Below are 13,339 nucleotides of genomic sequence, written 5' to 3'. Positions count from 1 at the left end.
TTTCTGCCATTTGGAAACCTAATAGTTCTAAACCATAGTACAAGTAATGCATGCCAGTTGCCCAGCGTCCAAATTTTGATCATGTGACCATGCTGTCAACGCTGCAAACATCGGATGTTTTTGCTCTGACAATATAAGAGGCAGCCTTTTCCTTTAAACTGTTTTCCTTTGAATCAATGAAGCTGGGGGAGGAGGAGAATGCTAACCTGGATGTTTTAAACAAGATAAGGGATGGCATGCTACAGAAAGGAAGTGAAACTTTACATGTTAAGCTAATTGGGGAATGTGATTTATGATGTGCAATTAAGGGAGGGAATTGTGTATGATACAATGTGTTCAGGGGAGGAGAATTCAGATTCTGGCATCCATCCATAAGTGCCAATGCTTTGTTCTCATTATTATAGACTTTTTAGAATAAACAATGCTGGAATGTTCTTTGATCTGTCTCATTAGTCGGAACTATAACACATGCTGCAACAGTCATGTGAAAGTGTGAAAATCAGTCATAAGTTACTTTTTTCAATGTTGTTGTAACTTTAAATGGTCACTAAATGAATGGTTTTAAGTTGAGGTCTCCCTGTACTATAGATCCGTGTCTACATATGTCTGTTAACAGGAGGATAATCATGGCATGATCTGCACCATTATGTCAGGCAACTCAGTCCTTGACATAAAAGCTGTTGAAGACATATATAAATCTCTAAACCGATGTCTCAATTATTTTTCTGCAGATACTACATCAGAAAAAAAATTTGTGGAAGACTTTATTGCTCTTGTCCGTGGAGGGGCCAGTGAACATATTACAACCCTTGCAAACAAAGACTTGCCCAATGCAGAACTGATGCAAGAGTGGGGGGATGCTGTTCAGTACAACCCAGAGATCATCCGAATGAAGGTTGTGTAAAACATTTGTTCCATAGCAAGTTGTATTAACTGGCCACAGGATATTCAGGATGGGGGAAAAATATATAGGATCAAGTTGGTGGGGATCCCCGGTGGTGCAGTGGTTAGAATGGAGTATTGCAGGCCAAGTCTGCCCACAGCCTGGAGTTTGATCTTGACAGGCTCAAGGTTGACTCATCCTTCCATCCTTTGGGATCAGTAAAATGAGAACTCAGATTGTTGGGGGACAATATGCTGACATTATAAACCGCTCAGAGAGTGCTGTAAAGCAGGGGTCCTCAACCCCCAGGCCACGGCCTACCTCCGGGTCCTGAGCTGTTCAGAACCTGGGCATGGAAGTGGCAGGCAAGAGCGAGCGTGCATCCCCCACTTGCACAAACAATGGGCAAGTGCATGCGCACATGCTCCATTTGCACAAGTGGCAGGCACAAACTTGCCCACCGCTTGCACAGAATCTTCCTCTCCCCCGCACCCCCACCAGTTAGCAAAGACATAAAGATAGTGCAAAGCACTATGGGGAGGTATATAAATCTAAGTGATATTTTTATTACTGCATAGAAAACAGTGACAACTTTAAAAGTTTGGAGTCTACTTATTGCTAGCAAAGTCCAAAAAAAAAACCTCCTGAAAATCAGAGGATTCTATTGAATGGAGCGGGATGGGGAGCAGGTGTTGAACATAAAAAATGAAATGCTGAAAACTGAATAAAGCTACAGAGAGCAGCACTGCATCATTTTTAACAATCCTTTCACTCCATATAGGTGGCTCCTTTTTAATTCACAGTAGCTGCCGAAGCATTGGTGTGGATAAATCCTTTTCTGGTTTAACGCTTTTGCCAAAGACTTTCAGGATCTAAGCCAATGCATCCACTCCCTGGAGTGGGAGTGGATTTCAAATATGAAATCTGTAATCGGTCCAAATTTGAACATGATAAACTTGCCTGATTTCAAAATCTGTTGACCCTGTTGAACAAATAAGGAAATCAGCTGATGTCCTTTAGAAAAGAAACAATTCTCTTTATATATATTTACATTTATTTGGGTGAAGACAAAGGCAGCAAGAAATTTTGCTCAACGCAGAAAGCATTTTAATCCATTGAGGGTAAATGCACAGATTTCACAGTATTTGAAACATGAGCCTGATAAACAAGCTCTGTCTCAAATGCATTGTGCAGTATGACTAAAGTACACTCCTGGGTTGTTACCTATTGCTTTATCCAATTTTCATCTAGTGAGAGTTTGCAATTTAATTTGCCTAGCTTACATGTAATCAGAAAAAGGAGGTGGAGGCAATTACAATTAAATGCAATAGGAAATGTTCCCAAGCTGGGAATATTCCAGTTCTGGGAAAAGAATTAGACAAGACTTTTAGAAAATGAAATTATTTTCAGGAACTCACATCACTGAATATTTAGCATAAAGTCAGGGCTGTTCTTTCAGGAAGGCTTTTGCTTGATTGGATTGTCCATTTTGGTTTCAAGACTTGAACCAAAGGCAATTCACCCAGAGCTGTAAAATGAAACCTAATACTGAATCGAACAGTTGAACCCAATTAGGCCATCAAACTGGAAATCTTCAGATCTACAATAAACAAAGGATTCAGAAGCTTTTGCTTTTGTGTGCAGAAGAAGATTTTTCCAAATTGGAAATCTGAATTGATCAAGTTCAGCTTGTACTTCTGAATCAAACCTGACCGCAGTTTGTGTTGGCTACTGTCAGTACAGATATAGAAACACTGATAGTCTTCTTGGAAGAAGATTACAAGGTGATGGAGGAAGTAATGTATAATTAATTAATATAATGTATTAATTGTACATTAATATAATGTATAATTAATTAATTTCAAACACTGCAGCAATTTTTTTTTTAAAAAAAAGAAATTTCCAATTAGTCAACATGGCTTGAGATCACAGAGGACTATTGAGGAAGGGAAAAAAATCTAATGCTTATTTGCAGCTGCAAGTATTTTGTTCTCAGTGCTTTTGAGGAGTAGACTTTGGCTGGGGCACCATATGATGAATAGACAATTATTACTACAAAAGAAGATCCAGTCATTAATGTTACAGCACACACTGCCTCCTCTGTATCAGTGTACTGTATTGTCAGGCATGATCTCAGTAGCTGTTGTTATCTTTCACACAACTTTCCACCTTTTTCTCCAATCTGTGGCTTTATCAGCAAAATATGTCTGCCAAGGATGCTGTAGAAATCTCTGTGGAGATTCTCAGTCATCCAGGTCATGGTTGTCCCAAAGGCATTCACGAGGCAACTGGACTTTCTTTTTTCTCTGTGGAGACGTTTCACTTCTCATCCAAGAAGATTCAGCTTCAGCTTTACCTTCAGCTTCAGAGTTGAAGTAGCTTCTTGGATGAGAAGTGAGAAAAAAGAAAGGCCAGTTGCCTTATGAAAAAGCACTTTTAGGATGCTGTAGAACAGGGGTCCCCAATCTATGGTCCATGGCCTGGTACTGGGCCACAGCCTGTTGTCCACTGGGCCCCAGGAATAGCCAGTGAGCTCCGCCCCACTTGCAGTAGCACCACTGTGCAGGTACTGGAAGCCCCACTTGCGCATGTGTGGGAACACAAGCACTGCCACCAATGTCATGTGGGTGCCAGCGGGCCGTATTTGCATGTGCACATGCACCAGTGCATGTGCTATGGGTGCACATGGCTCATTTGTGTGCATAGACATTATCGCTTTCAGCATACATGCACCCATTTACGCATGCATGGACATTTGTATGTGTGCATGCACAGCTCAGCTACGCACATGCAAATTTCCCTGTTGCTCCCTTTCCTTCCGGGCTGCCAAGTTGGAAATTTTGGGGAACTCTGCTGTAGAAACAACAGACACTTGCAGAATAAAGGGAGGTGATCAAGCCACCTTAAGAGCAGAATACTTTCTTTCTTTCTTTCTTTCTTTCTTTCTTTCTTTCTTTCTTTCTTTCTTTCTTTCTTTCTTTCTTTCTTTCTTTCTCTTTCTTTCTTTCTTTCTTTCTTTATTTATTTATTTATTTATTTATTTATTCAATTTATACTGTCACCCATCTCACATTCATGATTATTTATATGAATATAGCTCCACGTTTCCCTCTTGCCATCTATTTTAAATTAATGGTAGGAGATGGTAAATTGTGTTTGCATGGCTTCACAGGGATGGGTAACTGCTACACTCCAAAAAGAGATCCCCTTGGTGGATTTACTGCTTCAGCCCCTTTAGATGTTTGAGTTCTGATGATGCCTGGTACTTTCTGGCACTTATGCTCCCATGAAAGTTTAACATAGACCATTAGTGAAATGAATCACTTCTGCGTGTCAGTTCTAATGCCCTGTCATCGGATCAAGTCTCCATCCATCCACAAAGGATAAAGTTGTCTTCATCTCCATTGCCTAGAGGGACGTCTTATATTTCTTGGTCGGATTGGGACAAGCCTGGATCTGAAACCTATGGAAACCTCCACCTCCTATCATAAGCTATTTATTTATTATTAAATTTGTTTGCTCCCCATCTCAACACCAGGTAATTCTGGGTTGCTTACAATAAACTACATTGAGCGTTGTGGTCCATATCTTTTGAATGGACATATTTAGAGATATGTGTTCATACACAGAAGAGATGAACAGGTCCTCTCTCTGCTCTTGATAGGTGGAGCCTCTTTACAATTTAATTACTGCAAATACTTTTGCCAATGCTGCTACGCTGAAACAAAATATGAAGCTTGCCCTCGAGCAGTTCCATCAGGAAACAAGTGACTGTAGATGCGCTGGGTGCCAGGGTAATGGAACCCCATTTTTGAAAGGTAAGTTGTGGCCTCTGATGATTTGTCTAATATCTGTGATGAAAATGCAGTTTGCTTTAGTTTCCTTCAACTTTCTCCTCCTTCCCATCCTCTATAAGAAAGTAAGATATTTCTCTAAATGTCACAATTGTTTCACTGGCAGCATAGCAAGATAAGAAACTTTACCACTTTGGCAAGTATAATGGAATCTTAATCATTTACATTTAAGAATGTCTCTTCCAACCCAATTAGGCATTAAACACAGCATTGCAATCTGCTTAAAATCTCTTTCGGAAATAACTTTGCCACGTTTACTAGAGCACTAGCTCTCTGGCCATTAATTAGTGTTTCTCCCATCTCTTGGGAAAGGAAACGCCATCTGCAACTGCTAAAAATGGTTATCACGATCATTACTGGAGATTGTGCACTGGGTTTTTTCCCCTGCTTCCAGGGGGGGACTTTTCAAAATCACTTTTGAATTGTGGCTAGGAAAGGACAAAGCTGGATTAAGGGGCAGACAGATGTTTTGTAAACATGTAGTATGGCGTTATATATCTGGATTTGTGTTACTGTATGTATGTATGTATGTATGCGTTTATTTGTTTCTTTGTTATATGCTGCCCATCTCACTATCAAGAAACTCTGGGTGGCTTATAATGTCACAAATGGCAGTGTACAATTAGAAAATTAAAGCATTAAAAACATTAGATGTTGAAACATTCAAAATTAACATTAGAAGGAGAATGCAGGTACAAAAGACCAATGTCTTTTGTACCTGCATTTGTACCAATGTCTCACAGGGTGGAGGTGAGATCTTCTCTTATTTTACTAGCCACTCCCAGAATGGGATGCCCCTGTCGGAGCCCCAGGCCAATTGGCAAAGCTAGGTTTTCAGGCCCTTTCAGAAGGCCAAAAGGATGGAAACAAATCTCACCTCAAGGGGCAAGATGCACCAGAGAGTGGGCACCATAGCAGAAAATGCTCTTGTCCTGGACCCCGCCAGCCACAATTCCTTGGCCAATAGAATCTGCAGCATGCCCCCTCTGCTGGCGCAAGATGGGCAGGCCAATCCCAGTGGAGGAGGCTCAGTGGCTGAGTGGTTTAGTGATATTGGAGATGGCCTCTGCTCCAGTGCTTCGAGCCCTAGCATTGCATGATAGAGTGAGCTCCTGTCACTTACTGCCCACCCATGGTTTCAAAAGCATTCTACATGCAAATAGATAATAGATACCACTTTGGTGGGGAAGCTCTGAGCCTTCTCGATTGTGACATCATTTGTGAGGTGGCTCTGGTGGAGGGCAGGGGACTTGGATGCTGCTGCAGGAAGAGATGGTCATCTTTCTTCCTGGTGCAAAGCTGGCTCTCCCTCCTTGGCACACTTTGCAAAGTTTCGCGAGCGTGTGCCACAACAGAGCTAGTAAAATTGGCACCAAAATACTACTATGCATTAGCATTGCATTCTCCTGGCTAATGTAACAGCGCCATACACTAATAATAACCCTATTGGTGTGAGGCAATTCTTCTGGTAGCCTAGACCCATGCCATAAAGGGCTTTAAATATAATACCAACAATACCTTGAACTGGACCTGGAAGCAGACTGGTAACCAGTGCAGTTCATGCAACTGTGGTGTTACATGGGCCACTCTAGAGGCACAGAGGCGTTGTCTGAACAGGGTCCGTAAGATTATCTGGGACACTATTCAACCTCTTCACAACCTGTTTTCCTTGTTACCTTCTGGGAGGAAGCTTCATGGTATCTGTAGCAGAACATCCAGAGTCAACCATAGTTTCATTCCATACAGCAATAACCTTGTGAACTCTCAAGCTTCCTCCTTCCATTATATATATTCAAGATGGACAGTATTTAATATTTATTTGTTATATAATGTAGGGGTGTGGCTCTATACATATGTTGTATATAGTATGCTTTAGGGGTGTGTCACTTTCAGAGCGGGCAACTAAATTTCTTTTTTGATGTGTGCTTTTGTGCCCACAGTAAAAAAATGACAATAAAGGTTATCTTATAACTATTTGCCTTCTACATTTTGTGGAAATTTAGCTTCTGAATGTTCTTCAAGGGTAACTAGGGGAATGTGGAGGGGGCAAATTTTGCTAAGCCCAGAGAAGGAAGTCTGGTATCTAATTTTAATCAGTCCCTTCCACTCATAGGGAGAAATTTTCCCAATTATGCCTTGTGGAACACTGACAGACCACTGGATATCTCAAGCCAATTCTTAACTCAGAACAAAGAAATGGAGACATAGCATGCTACCTTTAGCCAGCTTGGCTTCTTTGTTCCTCTGGGCTGACCAGCCTTTAGTCTCACCCTCTCTACGCTACAGTTTCTTCCCTACTTACTTATCTACCTACTGGAGTGACTAAGATCTGTTTTTCTGAATTACTTTTGCAAAAACTGCTCAACTGGCTAAATTAAATGATGTTCCCCATACGCTTGCTTCCATGCACAACCTTTAACCATGGAAATACAACTGTTCAAAACTGGGTGCTAAATCATTATGTGGGCCAATGCTCCCTTTCAATGCTCTTAATGCTTCTTATTTCTGTTGTGTTATTCAGCAAAGGAGCAAGTATTAATAATCCACAGCTCTTCTTTAGCGGGCTAGAGATGTGGAACGGCTTCCAGCTGTCCCTAGGTATCCTACATTATTTTCTTTGTTTCCTCCTATGTGCATTTTTCCTATGTGGATCTATGTGTATTGTATTCTTTTCTATATGTATCTTTGACAAGCCAAACCCTCTTTTTTTTAATCTTTGTAGCCCTATAAATAGGGTGGGAAATTTTCCTATGAGCAGGGGACCCCACTTAATATTTTATTATTATTTTGGGTGCTTGCCACTGAGAATATTGGATTAATAGGGTTAACATTATTGGCTTTTGTAGAGCATGAAAAGCTTTAGTGATGGTGTAATGTTAGTGAAAACTGATGTGTGTACACTCTTGGGGAATTGAAGGAGATTCAAATCACATTTGTGGTACATGTATGTGTAGATTGACTGTCTTAGTTCTAAATGATTGGTGACATACTATATATGAACTGATATTTATTACATAATTGGAGCTGATGTATTTTCAATCTCTGCTGTTGGATTTCATGCCAGTCATATTAATGAAAATATATCTGTCCTAATATTGTTGTTATGTTTTATGTAACATTATTCTTAAACATGCAGTTGAGAAGTTGAAGGTTTTACAAATCAAACCAATATCATTCTGTTAGATCTATGCTGTTTTCCCCAGAAGGTATGATAACCTCAGCCATTCAACTCTTTTTCATAACTCTGAGGAAACAGCAGTGTAAAAACTATGTCTAAAAAAAAATCTTCTTAAGTAGGTCACCCAACGTCATTTGAGGTACACAAAGTTCGACTGCCTTTCCACTTTTCACAAAACTTTGAAAAACATTGAACAGAGCAGATGGAGAAATCATATAAAATGATGTGTTAAGCTTCAATTAATTCAAATGTCATTATATTTAAATTGAAATCAGGAGGTTTTTTTCCTGACTCCATCCACTTCTTGAAGTAAGCTCTCCCCTCTACCCCAACAGAACATTCAAAACCCAAGTGCAGTCCTTAACGCCCCAAATACTTGCTCACCCTGTGTGTGGTTTCTGGATCATTGGATATATGTGGCTCTGTAATAGATAAACATGGTGTGCAATTTTGTACTGAGTTGCAGATAGGAGAGATGCATTCCCCTGGTTCCTTTGCTCAAATGTGATTAGACGCATAAGAAGACAAATTCCTTGTGTGTCTAATCACACTTGACCAAATAAAATATTCAGTTCAATTCAATTCAATACCATGTCATCTGTCGTCTTTGTGATAACAATATCTTTGGGCAGGACTGAAATGGTTTCCCTTGTCATCTGCTCAATTAATCCTTTCAATTACCTCTCAATGGTCTTTGTGAGTGTCTGAAAATTGCCTTGGAAATACCTCTATTTCCATTTTTTTTTCCTTTTAGGGACTCGCTGTGAATGCATTTGCCCCCTAGGACATGAGGGTACCGCCTGTGAAAGAACACAAAGAACAAGTAAGAGAAAACACCCTCTGCCCTTATTTATTTTTTCCCAAAGCAAAGTAGCCATTGACTGTAGTGTTGCAATGCTGCCTTGTGTTGCACCTGTAGCTTTTTGTGTTGCAAATATAGTTTTGTTATAACCATATAATCCCCAGATTGGTACCAAATGGGTTCTAATGTGAAAAAACATTAACACATGGGGCTAAAAGGTTGGGATCTGTATCTGTGTCCTTTCTTTTTCATGCTTTGGCCTGTACTGTGTAAACTACTTCAAATGCTGCTTTTCCAAGTAGATTGGTATGTGCAGTGTGTGCCTTCTCTGAACTTTGGGAGAAAGTGACTTAGACATTTTTCTCTCTGGTAGAGAGAGATAGATGAATATTCTGTAGGGAATAGGTGAATATTCTCTACAATTTCTAACATTTTCCTCTATTCTCTGCACATACATGTGTGTTCACAACCAATGGGCCAATGGCTCCCACAGAACGTTTGGCCTTCCTGTTTGTCCCACCACTGAAAATATGAAGCCATAAGACTTCCTGTGATGGTCTACTACAGGTAGTCCTCGACTTATGACCACAATTGAGCCCAAAATTTATGTTGCTAAGTGAGACATTTATTAAGTTTCGCTCCATTTTATGACTTTTCTTGCCCCCACGTTATGACTTTTCTTGACGCATTTGTTAAGTGAATCACTGCAGTTGCTTAAGTTAGTAACACGGTTGTTAAGTGAATCTGGCTTCCCCATGGAGTTTGTAGGTTGCAAAAGAGGACACTGCAACTGTCATAACTATGAACCAGATGTCAAACATCCAAATGTAAATCACATGACTGTGGGAGATGCTGCAATGGTAATAAGTGTGAAAAATGGTCATAAGTTGCTTTTTTCAGTGCTTTTGTAACTTTCAATGGTCACTAAATGAACCGTTGTAAGTCAAGGACTACCTCTACTTCCTTATACTAAGACATTGCACCTACCATCTTGCCAGTTTTGATTCATCCTATGCATGCCACGGCTTAAATCCTTTCCACTTGTTCCACACTAATTTATTTCAATCAAGGCAAGACACAGTTAATTACATGGATAGCAATATTACAACATTTATGCATGTTTTTTCCTCTCATTTTAGGAATTATTCTGCTGCAGTTCATATCAAAAAATATAAAATACAATTATGGTTTCATTTATTAATTTACGTCAGACATGTCAAACTCACGACGTCACATCAGTTTGACACCCCTGATCTACGTAGATCAAACCGGAATTGTGAAAATTAGGACTGACATTGCTTTATTTTTTGACCTCATAACATCACTATAATTTTATTTCTCCTTTTCTCCCCTCAGATGTTCCAATAGATGGAAACTGGAGCTGCTGGTCCAGCTGGAGCCCAAGTAGTGGAAGACAAAAATCCAGAAGCCGGGAATGTAACAACCCAGCTCCCCAAAATGGTGGCAATCCTTGTTCAGGGCCAAGTCATGAAACTACTTAATAGTTGTGTTGAAAAGCTATTTGGGAAGAGAAAAAATGCAGGTTACTGAGTTTTGTTCATAAATCCCAACCTAAGCAAACATTTGGATGAAGGGTTAAATGTTAGATGTTAGCTCAGATGTGGAAATGTATGAATGAAATACAATAAACTTTGGAGCCTACAGATGAGGTACCACATGTTAACTTTTGGATTAAAAATGCAGATCATATAGCCAAAGTTTTAAACCTGTTTGATGAGTGTTTATTATGCCAGTCATGAGAATGCTTAAGGGTGCAGAATATTAAAGGTCATCATCTGCCCTTGCAGCATTAAGAAATATTGACCTTTTTCAGATAGTTAAGCAAAGTAACTTCTAGCAAGAGCATATTACTTATTTTTCTATCAATGTAACAATACAGCTTTTCTAATAGTCACTTGAGGGTATTTCTAGCTGGATACCTAGGATAAATGAAAGCTTAAATCTCAATCAAAGCAGCCTCATCAAATGTGAAACTTGAAAGCAATGTGACAACATATCCAGTTTCCCATTTATTGCCTCAAACGTAACTGATTTAGCCAATTAGGTAGTTTTTTAAAAAGAAAAAGAAAAAGAAAAAGAAAAAAGAAAGAGAGGGAGGGAGGGAGGGAGGGAGGGAGAAAAAGAAAGAAAGAAAGAAAGAAAGAAAGAAAGAAAGAAAGAAAGAAAGAAAGAAAGAAAGAAAGAAAGAAAGAAAGAAAGAAAGAAAGAAAGGAAAATATAGATTGTGAACTTACCTCTGTGACCCTCTAGTTTCTTAGCTGTGTAATAATGTTACCGTATGTTTATTCATCGCATGAATTCTCCCAGCAAATTACTTTTTATAAGTATATATATTCACAAGCATTTTGAAGCTTCATATAAACACAAAATAAAATTAATGAAATTCATAAAGGTCATAGGAAAATACTTTGAATTTCTGCACAATAAAATAGATTGATTGTGGCCTTGCGCATTCAGGAACCTTGCATCTGGCGACCATTGTCAAAGGAAACTAGAGATCCTGATAAGTACTTTGAAGGGCGCAGTTATCAAGATTTACAGCTTCTCTTCTGCCCAGCCGGAAGAGAGGGATCACAACAGTCCTCCCCTCTTGCTCCCCTGTTGCATGGCACTTACAGAAGACAGCAGATTGAGTCTGAAACAACAAGACCTGGATCAACAAGCAGAAGAAAGAGATCATAGATGCCAGGAGGGCATGGCCATGGAGTAAGAGTTAATCCAAATCTACTTCATTATCTGGAAGGTTTGAGCGACTGCTTTTACGTAAAGGCTTTCATACCCCATTTCAAGAGTATCCACTTATTTTGGCCAGTTTTCATTAAGAATAAACTAATCCAGGCAGGGGAGGGGGAGGGGGGTAATTCAGAATTCAGGATTCAACTCCACAACACGACTTCATGTTTACCTTGGGCCCTAAATCATCATGTTGCATTTTTAGAACCCAATGAGTTTTTAACTTATAGAACTATCTCTATGATGCTAATAAGAACCAATTTAGGGCTGTTTTCTCTTGGTTAATGGGCTGGAAATGAGGTTCTGTATTTTCAGATGATGTTTTTCCAGATGCTATTTCTAAATACTGTAAGGTAAAGGTAAAGGTAAAGGTAAATGCTAGTTGTTTCCAACTCTAGGGGCTGGTACTCATCTCCCTTTCAAAGCCGAAGAGCCAGCGTTTGTCCGAGGACATCTCCATGGTCATGTGGCCGGCCTGACTAGATGCCAAAGGTGCACAGAACGCTGTTGCCTTCCCACTGTAGTGGTCCCTATTTTTCTACTTGCATTTTTACATGCTTTCAAACTGCTAGGTTGGCAGAAGCTGGGACGAGTAACAGGCGCTCACTCTGCTATGCGGCACTCGGAATTCGACCCACCAAACTGCCGATCTTCTGATCGACAAGCTCAGCGTCCTAACCCACTGAGCCACCACGTCCCACCTAAATACTGTATTTGGGGTCAATTCAATCACCAACGTATTTTAGGTATTTTTATGCTAGCATTCGAAATACACAGAGAAATATCTAAATATATATGGATACAGAGATATGAATGGGAAGTTTAGGGTTTGCATTGCACTGCATACATATAATCTCACCATATCCTTTGCATAGGAAATCTTTCCTGTCTATCTCAGCGCATCTAATCTTTTGGTGGATCTGTAGGGCCAACACTATGGTTCCTTATCATCCAAACTGCCTTCTTTTTAGAGGAATTGACTTCTGCTACTAGCCCCATCAAAATAAGTGAGATCAAAATGTGCGGTTAAATGCTTAGAAGGCATGTAGTTACCTAGTTGGAATGTATGCTGATTCCTGACTTTTTTAGACCACAATGGCTTAAATGCATGCAACACAATTGCACCAGCTTCCATCATATTTATTGCCATCCTTCTGCAAAACGCTCATTTGAGAGCTTAATGAACTGCATGTCTTAACCATTCTTAACATTCATTTGGGTCACTGATTTAAAAACAGCACAAGGCTCCATCTGTCATCATCCTTTGCACTGTGTTTTATTTCGGCGTGTCAGTTTGTAATTTTTTTTTAATGGAATTGCTCATTTCCTCTGTTTCATAGGTTCCGGTGAGAACGTACATTCATTATGTAGCACAAATCGGATCCATCACATGTGAGAGAGAGAATAGCAAAGATTAGAATAACCTTAGGTATTACAATAAAGGATGAGGTTCTGGGTTGGGGTACTACTCTGATCATTATTTCTTATTTTATGGCAATTTCAGTTGGTGGATTATCTCTCCCTTCCTCCTTATAAACAATAAAATATGATTATTTTCCTCCCTCCCTCCCTCCCTCCCTCCCTCTTTCTCTCTCACTTTCTCTCTCTTACGCACACATGCACATTCTCTCCCTTTAATGGTATGTGGGAATACATTGGATAAGAGGCAGCTTAGCTTGCAAAAGGAACGAATGTAGCTAACATCTTGGACAAGACTCTGTTTCTTGGGCTATAAATGTGACGCTGGAGAAATGTACTTCCAGACTTACAAGATTGTTGTCAGCCTTGCGAGGTAGTCTAGACAGGAAGCACACCCAGATGGACTAATTGTCATGGCTGACAATTGTAATTGCTTTATTGTAAGGTTA

General features: G+C 39.8%; 1 protein-coding gene across 1 annotated transcript in view; it reads left to right on the top strand.

Annotated features, from left to right (window-relative positions):
• The window catches only part of C8B (complement C8 beta chain), a gene marked incomplete at both ends in the record, with an annotated part of 37,460 nt that extends 27,241 nt beyond the window's left edge, over nt 1-10,219 (top strand). The window contains 4 exons of the mRNA XM_083360529.1: nt 732-895; nt 4,548-4,701; nt 8,670-8,738; nt 10,074-10,219. Coding sequence (XP_083216655.1) covers nt 732-895; nt 4,548-4,701; nt 8,670-8,738; nt 10,074-10,219 — 533 coding nt within the window. The remainder of the gene's footprint in view (nt 1-731; nt 896-4,547; nt 4,702-8,669; nt 8,739-10,073) is intronic.
• Between the last annotated feature and the right edge of the window lie 3,120 nt (nt 10,220-13,339).

Source organism: Vipera ursinii (genome assembly GCF_947247035.1).
Source record: "Vipera ursinii genome assembly, chromosome: 3".
Taxonomy (NCBI): Eukaryota; Metazoa; Chordata; class Lepidosauria; order Squamata; family Viperidae; genus Vipera; species Vipera ursinii.
The sequence above is the reverse complement of the archived record's forward strand: the minus strand, read 5'-3'. Positions and strand labels throughout refer to the sequence as shown.